General features: G+C 37.0%; 1 protein-coding gene across 6 annotated transcripts in view; it reads right to left on the bottom strand.

The window, feature by feature from the left end:
* Nucleotides 1–420: 420 nt before the first annotated feature.
* LOC112320136 (zinc finger protein 568) overlaps nucleotides 421–12,133 on the bottom strand; it is a 31,580-nt gene continuing 19,867 nt past the window's right edge. For all 6 annotated transcript variants that reach the window (XM_045185470.3, XM_045185472.3, XM_045185468.3 and 3 more), the window contains one exon: nucleotides 421–3,052. In XM_045185470.3, coding sequence (XP_045041405.1) covers nucleotides 1,611–3,052 — 1,442 coding nt within the window. In that variant the 3' untranslated portion in view covers nucleotides 421–1,610. The remainder of the gene's footprint in view (nucleotides 3,053–12,133) is intronic.

Genomic DNA, 12,133 nt, shown 5'->3' with positions numbered 1-12,133 from the left:
ATAATACTTCACACCATTAAGAATGGCCATCATAAAGCAACAAACAAGTGTTGGAGAGGATGTGGAGAAATGGAACCCTATTGCACTGTTGGTGGGATTGCAGACCGGTGTAGCCACTGTGGAAAACAGTATGGAATTTCCTCAGAAAAGTAAAAATAGAACTGCCTTTTGACCCAGAAATTTCACTGGTAGGATTATATCCTAACAACCCTGAAATACCAATGCAAAAGAACTTATGCACCCCAGTGTTCATAGAAGCACAATTTACAATAGCCAAGTGCTGGAAGCAACCTAAGTGCCCATCAGTAAATGAATGAATCAAAAAACTATAGTACATTTACACAATGGATTTTTATGCAGCAGAAGGAAAGAAGGAGCTACTAACCTTCGTGACAGCATGGATGGATGGGACTGGAGAGCATTATGCTAAGTGCAATAGGTGAGGAGGTGAAAGATATATACCATTTGATCTCACCTTTAAGTGGAACCTAATCAACAAAATAAGCAAGCAAGCAAAATATAACCAGAGAATTTGAAATACAAAACAAACTGACAATAACCATAGGGGAGTGGGGAGAGGGATAAGGGGAGAAAGAAGGAGAAGAGTCATCAAAGAACAGTTATAAAGGATCCATGGGCAAAGCCAAAGGTTGGAAGGATTGAGGGTGGAAGATGGGGGTGGTTGCAGTGGGGGGAAGTGGTGGCAGGAAAATGGAGACAACTGTACTTGAACAACCAAGAAATGCAAAAAATAAGTATAAAAACAAAAAATAAAAAATAAAGCTATGATGCAAGATGTTCACATAGTCAATGAACCCAAAAGTCCCTATTCTCATGTAATCTCTAATACAAAATTATGAAAATAAAAAAGTAATAATAAAAGCATCTCCTACCTAATACACTTTTAATACAATCCAGACACTTATAAAAGATATAATTATTTAATCTTCACAATGCTACTAAGATATATGGTGTTATTACTAATTTATAAATGGGAAAATTTAGACATAATTAAGTAATTTACCTTATAAGAAGTGAGTTATAATAGTGAAGACAAATAAAGACTAAATACTGGTTCAATGCTTCCCCACTCTTATTTGGTTTAGGCTAATTTTAGACAATGAGTTTGTAAATATGAACAAGATTTGGGAAGGACAAACTAATCTGCTATAATTTTAATATTAACATAGTCTTCCTCAGGTATGAATTATCAGATGAATAACTTGTTAGGTAAAGCAAATTGGTGTCCCATATATATGCTATTTATGTTATAAATCCTCTAATTTTTCTTAAGGGCTAATGATTCTGATGTTGAGAAAGGTTTGAATGATTAATGTCTCAACACATTTGCTGCCATCCTAAGCTTTCCCACTTTCTTTATATTCATAGAGTTTTTCACTTTTTCATCAATTGAACTCTGATAGCAAAGGAATTCTGAAACACAAATAAACCTTCCCAATCCCTAACATTCTGGTTCTTAAAAACTTTACATTCACAGTTGTTATCCTTAAGTACTTTACCACATTCCTTATAATCATAGGGGTTTGTTTGTTTCTGTTTTACTAATATAAATTTTAGATGTCAATTAAATTCTGAATGTTCCCACATCTTCATTCATTTCTCTGTCCTGCATGAATTTTTTGATGTTGACTAAGGTGTGAGCCACGAATAAAGGCCTTCCCACAATGTTTACATTCATAAGGTTTCTCACCAGTGTGAATTTTCTGGTGTCGACTAAGTTCTGAGCCACGACCAAAGGCCTTTCCACATTCCTTACACTCATAGGGTTTTTCACCATTATGACTTCTCTCATGATGAGTAAGTTCTAACTTTCGAATAAAAGATTTTTCACATTCTTTACATTTATGGGGTCTCTCACCAGTGTGAATTTTTTGATGTCGAATAAGTTCTGTGCTACAAGTAAAGGTCATTCCACATTCCCTACATTTATAGGGTTTCTCACCAGTGTGTGCTCTTTGATGTCGAGTAAGTTCTGAGCCACGACGAAAGGACTTCTCACATTCTTTACATTTATAAGGTTTCTCCCCAGTATGAACACTCTGATGTCGAGTAAGATGTGAATCAGAGATAAAAGCTTTCCCACATTCCTCACATTTATGAGGTTTCTCACCAGTATGAATTCTTTGATGTAGACTCAGTTGTGAGGCACAGCTATATACCTTTCCACATTCCTTACATTCATAGCGTCTTTCACCAGTATGAATTATTTGATGAAGACTAAGTTGTGTGTCATAACGAAAAGCTTTACCACATTCTTTACATTTATGGGGTTTCTCACCAGTGTGGATCCTCTGATGTCGGAAAAGGTGTGAGGGACGGGTGAAAGCTTTTCCACATTCCTTACATTCATAGTACCTCTCGCCTGTATGAATTCTCTGATGTAAATTAAGTTGTGAATTAGTTGGAAAGGCCTTCTCACACTCCTTACATTCATAGGGTTTCTCACCAATATGAATCCTTTTATGTTTAACAAGCTGTGAGCTAGAAGCAAAGGTTTTCCCACATTCTTTACATTTAAGAGCCTTCTCACCAGTATTAACGCTCTGAGGTTCAGTAATTTCAGAATCATGAATAAAGGCATGTTTATTACTTTCATTAGTTTCCTTTCTTTCATGAATTCTCTGACACTTATTCAAGTCTGACCTACTATTCAAGGCTTTTCCACATTCTCCACATTTAGAGGTTTTTCCCTTATTATGACTGCTTTCATGTTGAATGTGGTCTGATTGGTACCTGAAAACTTCCTTACATTCCTTGTATTCACATGACTTCATTCCAGTAGGAATTATCTGAGGTACTCTATAAACTGTGCATTGAATTACAGCAGACATTTCTTCAGAGGTTATTAGAGCTGGTTTGAAATGTCCATCCTGTTGTGTCTCCAGGTAGCATTTGATTTCACTATTATCTCTGACCCTAATGCACACAAGGTTAGACTCTATAGGTGTTTTTATCTCTGGTTGCAATGATTTAATTTCACAACATCCCTCTTTTGGAGATAAATTCCTGGTTTCTCTTCTGGAATTCCAATCTGTAAGAAAACAAGAAAGAAACAGGGAGGTATTTTATGTTTCAGGAAAAGAAAAGTTTTCAGGTAAATGACAAACTAAAAATAGGATAAAAATAGCTCTTAACACTGCACTGTAATTTGAAAAAGGAGGGCAGAGGGAAAATAAGGATAGAGAAAGTGGGAGGAACTTATAAAGGAAGTGGTTATTAACCTCTGGTGAGAATCAGAATGCTGGGGAACCTACACAAATAGAATGTCCAGGAACCACCTAAGACCAATTAAACAACAATGTAAAGAAGTAGACCATTACAATAACAGCAAATCCTCTCATCTATAGACTCAAAATATATCCAGAATATAATTACTTGTCTTTAATAGTATAGCTACCACTTGTCCAAAGCCATCCTATACCAAGATTAATACACTATTTTAAATGAATCTCCCTACTAGCACTGTTGCCTTCCTAATATCTCATACCCAACATAATAGCCAGAGTGTTCTTGTTAAAATAAGTCAGATCACCAAAGAGAGAATATTAAAAGCAGCAAGGGAGAAAGAGATAGTGACATACAAGGGAGCTGCAGTAAGGATAGCAGCTGATTTCTCAAAATAAACACTAAGCCAGAAGGGAATGGTAAGACATATTCCAACTAATGAAAAGCAAAGGCCTACAACCAAGATTACTCTACCCAGCAAGGCTGTCATTTAAAATGGAAGGCAAAATAAGGAATTTCCCAGAAAAAAAGATGGCTAAAAGAATACATCTCCACCAAAACAGCTTTGCAAGAGTTGCCAAAGGGAATGCTTTAAGAAGATGAAGGTATATATATAGAGAGAGAAACACAGGTACCTTAGAATACCTTAAGAAGCTAAAAAGAAAAAATGGGTTAGGATACATACCTGTCAAGAGTAACCTTAAATGTAAATAGATTAAATGCTCCAATCAAAAGATATAGCATAGCTCAATGGATAAGAAAACATGACCTGCACATATACTGTCCTCAGGAGACCCACCTCAGAACAAAAGACTTACACAGACTGAAAGTGAAGGGCTGGTAAAAAATATTCAAAGCAAATGGACAGGAAAAAAAAGCTGGGGTAACAATACATATACCAGACAATGTAGATTTCAAAACAAAGGCCATAAAAGGAGGCAAAGGTCATTTCATAATTCTAAAGGGAAGAATGCCTTAGGAAGCTATAAATATTAAAAACATATATGCACCCAACATAGGAACACCCAAATATATAAGGAAAATCTTAGAGGACTTCAAGAAACATATAGACAGCAACACAATTAGAGTAGGACAGTTTTACACCCCACTGTCAACAATGGACAGATCTTCCAAACAAATAATCAACAGGAACATAGCAGCACTGAACGACACACTAGGCCAAATGGGCATAACTGATATATACAGAATCTTTCGCCCCCCAAAAGCAAAATATACCTTCTTTTAAAGTGGACATAATATGATACAAAAAAAGCCTCAACAAATTCAAGAAAATTGAAGTCATATCAAGCATTTTCTTGGATCACAATGGCCTGAAACTAGAAAGCAACCTATAAGGAAAAATTAAAAAACATTCAAATACATGGAGGTTGAATAAATGTTATTAAACATTATTTAAAATGTTATTAAACAGTGGATGGGTAAACAATGAAATTAAGGAAGAAATCAAAAACTTTCTGGAAACAAATGGAAAATGAATACACAACAACCCCAAACCTGTGGGACATAGTGAAGTCAGTTCTGGGAGGGAAGTTCATAGCAATATAGGCCTACCTAAAAAGATGGAAACATTTCAAATAAACAACCTAACCCTACACCTACAAGAACTGGAGGAACAACAACAAACAAAGCCCAGAGCGAGTAGAAGGAAGGAAATAACCAAGATCAGAGAAGATTTAAATGACATAGAAACTTAAAAGAACAATTCAAAGGATCAATAAATCCAGTTACTGGTTCTTTGAAAAGATAAAACTTCCCGCAGAGCTCCCCCAGGGCAGTCACAGATGAAATAAAAATGCCCAATGCGTGACCTGTTTGCGGAGGAAAGGTGACAGGAGTCCCTCAAAGGAGAAAGGTCCTGAACACCTTTTCCCCTGTGTATTTATTGAGTTCAGCGCACACAGAGATACAGCGTATGCACATAAAGCTCATTAACCAATGCTCAAAATGCTACTGACATCATTTACAGATGATAGTCGAAGAAACACAGGGATTGTCTCTGGTCAGGGTTGGCTTTAGCTCAAGTGTCTGTTTCATAGCAACAGGGCAGAGCAAGTCTCAAGGGAAACAATGTATATTCTTTCTCTGGTCAGATTTGCCCCCCCGGGAGCCGTCTGTTCCAGTATGGGGTCGGGGTCACAGCTGCCTCTGGCATAGTTCCCAAACTGTCTGGCAGGGAGAGCAGAGCAGCCAAGAGACTAGGAGACTTCTACAGGAAGAGTGAGGACTCAGGCTATGACAAAGCCAAGGGGCGAGGCTCCTTCTACCCCTAAGTCCTTCCCTGATATACCATCACAACTATGCCTGTCTTAGGTTGCCCCCACCTGGGAGCCTTATCCATCATTTGCTAACCAGTCATCCACCAGGGCCAAGCAGGGGGAAGTGAGGGAAGCAAGGGCTGCACTCTTGGGAGGAGGAAATGTTCTATCTCCTTAGTGGCTCATGTCCCCAAGGCCTCTTCACTCAGCTTTAGCCATGGGACCCTTAATGTCCATTAATGAGGCTACAGTCCCTGAAACCAGGCAGGACAGCTCCCAAAAGATAAGCCTTTAACCATTCTCATCAAGAAAAAAAGGGAGGGGATGCAAATAAAAATAGAAATGAAAGAGAAGAAATTACAACTGAGATCACAGAAATACAAAGGAGTGTAAGAGATTACTACAAACAACTAAATGCCAAGAAATCTGAAAAACAGGGTGAAATGGACAAATTTCTAGAAAAAAAAAATCTTCCAAAACTGAATGAAGAAGAAGAAAGCCTAAACAGACTGGTAAAAGCTGGTGAAATTGAAGCAGTAATCAAAAAACTCCCAACACACGAAAGACTGGGATTGGAATGTTTCACAGGAGAATTTTACAAAGCATTTAAGGAAGAGCTAACTCCTATTCTTCTCAAACTATTTCAAAAATCCAATAAGAGGGAAGACTCCCAAACTCTTTTTTATGAGGCCAGCATCATCCTAATCCCAAAACACAACAAAGAAAGAAAACTTCAGGCCAATATCGCTGCTGAAAATAGACACTAAAATCCTCAACAAAATATTGTCAAACTGCATCCAGCAATACATTAAAAAAATCATAAACCATGATCGTGGGATTTATCTCAGGGAAGCAAGGATGCTACAATATTTGCAAATCAATAAACATAAATCATCACATAAACAAAAGAAAATACAAAAAACACATGATCTTATCAATACATGCAGAAATAGTATTTGATAAGGTACAGGACCCATTGATGATAAAAACACTCAGCTAAATGGGAGTAGAGAGAGCATACTTCAACATAATAAAGGCCATATAAGAAAAACCTATAGCCAATATCATACTCAATGGACAAAACCTAAAAGCTTTCCTACTAACATTGGGAACAAGACAAGATTGTCCTCTTTTAGCACTTCTATTCAACATAGTAATGAAAACCCTAGGCACAGCGATCCAACAAGAAAAAGAAATAAAAGGCATCCAAAGTGGAAAGGAGGAAGCAAAACTGCATTGTTTGCAGATGACATGATAGTGTACATATAAAACTCTAGAGACTCTACCAAAAAACTACTTGACCTAATAAGTGAAATTGGCAAAGCAGTGGGATACAAAGTCAATATTCAGAAATCGAAGGCATTTTTGTACACCAACAATGAAATACCAGAAATAGTTATCAGGAAAAAACCCATTTGTGATAGCAACAAGAAAACTAAAGTACCTAGGAATAGACTTAACCCAGGAGGTAAAAGACCTGTACTCAGAAAACTACACAAGACTGAAGAAAGAAATTAAGGAAGATACAAATAAATGGAAGCACATATCGTGTTCATGGTTTGGAAGAATTAATATCATCAAAATGTCCATACTTGCCAAAGGAATTTAAAGATTCGAGGCAATCCTTATTAAAATACCAATGACATATTTCATGGATATGGAACAAACACTTCAAAAATTTATATGGAACCATAAACAACCCCGAATAGCTGCAGCAATTTTGAGAAAGAAAAACAAAGCAGGAGGGATCACAATACCTGACATCAAACTATATTAAAAGCCCACTGTAATCAAAACAGTCTGGTACTGGCATACTAACAGACTTGTAGATCAGTGGAACAGAATAGAAAGCCAAGAAATAAGCTCATGTCTCTATATTCGACAAAGGGGGCAAAGGCATAAAATGGAATAAAAATATCCTCTTCAAGAAATGCTGTTGGGAGATCTGGGCAGCTACATGCAAAAAAATGAAACTCAACCACCAACTTACGCCATACACAAAAGTAAACTCAAGATAGAGAAAAGACTTAAATATAAGTCAGGCCACCATAAAAGCCCTAGAGGAGAACATAGGCAAAAATATCTCAGATATTCCATGCAGCAAATTTTTACCGATATGCCCCCTAGGGCAAGGACATAAATACAGGAAAGAATAAACAAATGGGACTTCATCAAAATAAGAAGCTTCTGCACAGCTAAAGGAAACATCAACAAAAAGAAAAGGGAACGAACCATCTGTGAAAATATATTTGCCAATGATACCTCATACAGGCGTTTGATCTTTAAAATATATAAAGAACTCACATGACTCCAGTCCAGGAAGACTAACAATACAATTAAAAAATGGGCAAAGGATTTGAACAGACACTTCTCCAAGGAGGACATACAGAGGGCCCAGAGAAAAGATTCTCAGCATCACTGGGCATCAGAAAGATACAAATTAGAACCACAATGAGATACCACTTTACACAGGTCAGAATAGCCATACTAAACAAATCATCAAACAAGTGCTGGCAAGGTTCTGGAGAAAAGGGAACCCTAATACATTATTGGTGGGACTGCAGACTGGTGCAGGCACTGTGGAAAACATTTTGGAATTTCCTCAGACAACTAAAAATGGAACTGCCTTTTGATGCAGCAATTCCACTGCTGGGATTATACCCTAAGAATCTTGAAACACTAATTCAAAAGAACCTATGTACCCCAATTTCATAGCAGCACAATAGCTAAGTGTTGGAAGCAACCTAAGTGCCCATCAGTAAACAAGTAGATCAAAAAAATATGGTACATTTACATGATACGTTTGGTATATTTACATAGTAGAAAGAAAGAAGGAGCTTCTACCTTTCTCGACAGCATGGATGAAACTGGAGAGAATTATGCTAAGTGAAATAAGTCAGGTGGTGAATGACAAATAACATATGATCTCACCTATAAGTGAACCAAATCAACGAAGCAAACAAGCATGCAAAATATAACTGGAGACATTGAAATAAAGAACAAACTGACAGTAACCAGAGAGGAGTGGTTAGGTAGGTAAAGGGGAAGGAAGGGGAAGGGTCATCAAGGAACATGTATAAAGACCCATGGACAAAGCCAAAGGGGGAAATATTTAGGGTGGGAGGTAGGGGTAGGGTGGAAACAGAAAGTGGTGGAGGGAAAATGGAGACAACTGTACTTGAATAACAATATAAAAATGCGACCCCCCCAAAAAAAACTGTGGTACATTACACAAGGGAATACTATGCAGCAGAAAGAAAAAAGGAGCTCCTACACTTCACAACAGCATGGATGGAACTGGAGAGCATTATTCTATGTGAAATAAGCCATCCAGTGAAAACAAATACCATACAATCTCACCTGTAAGTGGAACCTAATCAACAAAGCAATCAAATGAGCAAAGGGATTTGGAAATAAAGAACAAACTGACAGTTACCAGAGGGGAGGGGAGAGGTGGATAATGGGGAAACAAAGGGAAGAGGCATACAAAACATGAATAGAGGATTCACGGGCATGGACAATGGTGTGGGGGATTGTGGGCATGGGGGGTGATGGTGTAGGGGAGAGTAATGGGGAAAAAGGCGGGATGACTGTAACTGAACAACAATGAAAAAATAAAGTCAGATCATGTCATTCTTCTGTTCAAAAACTCCACTAAATTTCCCTCTCAGTAAAAGTCCAAGTCCTTTGTGGTCTGGAAGGTCTTCCCTGAACTTTTCCTGTACTACCTTTTTCTGACCTCACTGTCTATCTTCTCCCTTTAGTTGACTCTTGTTCTTGCTCCTTGACCAAGCAGATATTCTTCAAACTTGCCAAGCATACCCCTCTTATACAATCTCTACATGTACATACCTTCCCTAATACAACACTATGACTCATTCAATTACTTCATTCTGACCTCTAATTAAATGCCAACTTATGAGATCACTCTTTAGAAAATAGGACTCTCATCACTCTACTTTATTTTTTATAGTGCACTTTCATCACATGTCATATTTCTATTTCCCCAAGATTATTATGAAAACTTTCAAACAAAAACATTAAAATAATTAGTCCATGAAACCTCATATTCCCACTACCAAATTATAAAATAAACATTTGGCTCTACTTGCCTTAACAAATATGTGTCCCTTCATCAACCCATTTTGCAAACATCAGTATATTCACTTCTAAACTCAACAGATTACATTATACTTTAACTTCTTTACTTCCGTATTGCCTGTCTGTCCTTAATTGTACCTGCATTTAGTATATACTTAGTAACTATTTGTTTGATGAATGAATGGTCATTGGTATTTTTATTAATCTCCAAGAATGATTCTAAAGCAACTCAAAGAGTGGGATTCATTGTTTAAATATAGTGTATGCCCCCTGCACTCAACAATGAAATTATTGGGTTGGCCAAAAAGTCTGTATGTTTTTTTCTGTAACATAAAAGATATATTTTTCATTTTCACCAATTACTTTATTGATTTGGGTATTTTGAGTCTGTTGGCTATCTCCCTCATGATATAATGTTGATTGTTCTCAATTAATGTCTCGATTTAATCGCCATCAACTTTAGCTAGTCTACTTGACCAGTGGATCATTGTTCGGCAAAAAATCTCCAGTAAGAAACTTGGCAAACCACTTTTGATACGTTCGATTAGTCACAACACCTTATCCATACACAGCACAAATCTTTTTTTGCATTTCATTTGCTTTTTTATCTTTATTGATATAATATGCCAAAAATGTTGCTTATTTTCTTCCATCTTCAATATTAAAATGTTTACACAAAAATTCACCAATTTTGATAAGCTTTTTAAAAATGCATGTTGATATGACAGCTGTCACAATACAATGTAACAAAATTGTTTTGAATAAAATTAAAGAAAACTAAGTGCTATTAGAGCAGTTTTACAAAAAAAGAAAAAGAAAAGAACTTTTTGGCCAACCCAATAAAAAATTCCTTACTAGGCCTGCAAAAATGCATTATCTGGAACCTGCCTCCTATTCATCTTCATTTTAAGGTGCTCTCACCTTCCCTCACCATGTGCCCACTATACTGGCTTACAGGGAGTTCTTTAGGCTGAAATTAAAGGACAAGAGATAACTTGGATCCACAAAAAAAGAACCCAAGTAAAGGTAACTAGATAGAGAAATATAAGACTATATAAATGTACTTTTGTTTGGAACTCTTTGCTTCTTCTATCTGATTTAAAAGATAACCATATAAAGCAATAATTATAAAAATGTGGTGATGGTATATTAGTTTCCTCTTTCTGATAGAACAAATTAACATAAACCCAAATTTATTATCTTACAGTCCTGGAGGTCAAATGTCTGACAGAGGTTTTAATAGGTTAAAATAAATGTGTTCACAGCAAGAGTGTGTTTGCTTCTGAAGGCCCAAAGGAAGAATCTATTTCATTGTCTCTTCCAACTCCTAAGGACTGCCTATTTCTTAGCACATCATGGCTCCCTTCCTCTATCTTCAAAGTCAGCATATTGTATCTTTCTGTGCACTTCTTCTGTTGTCACACCTCTGACTCTGGTGTTTGCACTGAGCCCAGGTGGATAATCTAGGATCCCTAATTGAAGGCCCACTCATTCACAACATTAATTCCTCTTTGCCTTGTAAGGGCAATGCATTTATAGGTTCCAGGGATTAGGATATGGACATCTTTGGGGGAGTCATTACTCTGCATACCAATGTTTACTTATAACGTATTAATGGAAGTCAGTATTAACCCAAACTAAATTGTTTTAAATTAAGATGTAATTGAAATTTTGGGGGCAACCACTGAGAAAATAACTCTAAAAACGATAGTAAAAGACAATCATAAAACTAAAATGGGACTCTAGAAAATATATATTTAACATAAATTACAGTAATGACAAAATGAAGTATGAAACAAAAATAACACATGTAGAAAACAAACACCAGGTCAGATATAAATCCTACCCTATTGATAACCACATTAAATGTAAACATTAAATACTCAAACAGATGGCAGATATAGGCAGGATATATTAAAATAACATGATCCTAGTATACGCTGTCTACGAGAGACAGTCAATTAAAGGACACAAAAAGGTTAAAAGGAAAGAATGGAAAAGACATACTATGCAAAGACTGATCAAAAGTAAGCTTCAACAGGTATATTATCAGACGAAACAGACATTAAGACAAAAATTGTAACTAGAGAAAAAAAGAACATTTTACAATAAGAGGGTCAATCTCAGGAAATTGTAAGTTGTAAGTGTTGGGAACCACCCTGCCTGGTTTCAGAAGCTGTAATCCCCCATGGCTAAGGCTGAATAAGAGACCTTGGGACCCTAAGCCACTAAGGAGACAAAGCTTATCTTCCTGGCAGAGGCACTGCCTCTGCCCCTTTTTACCTCACCCTGCTTGGCCCCGAGCAGATGACCAGTTAGCCGATGAAAGGTAACATTCCTCAAGGGAGGGATGACCTAAGACAGGCACGGTCACAAAGGGGCCCTCAGGGAAGGACCTGGGGAGCTATAAAAAAAGGGGGTGATGGACCCTCACCCCTTGGCTTTGAACTGGCCTGAGTCCTCATTCTGTCTTCGAGAAGTCTCCTAATCTCTTGGCTGCCTTACTTCCC

Source organism: Desmodus rotundus, chromosome 12 (genome assembly GCF_022682495.2).
Source record: "Desmodus rotundus isolate HL8 chromosome 12, HLdesRot8A.1, whole genome shotgun sequence".
NCBI lineage: Eukaryota > Metazoa > Chordata > Mammalia > Chiroptera > Phyllostomidae > Desmodus > Desmodus rotundus.
The sequence above is the reverse complement of the archived record's forward strand: the minus strand, read 5'-3'. Positions and strand labels throughout refer to the sequence as shown.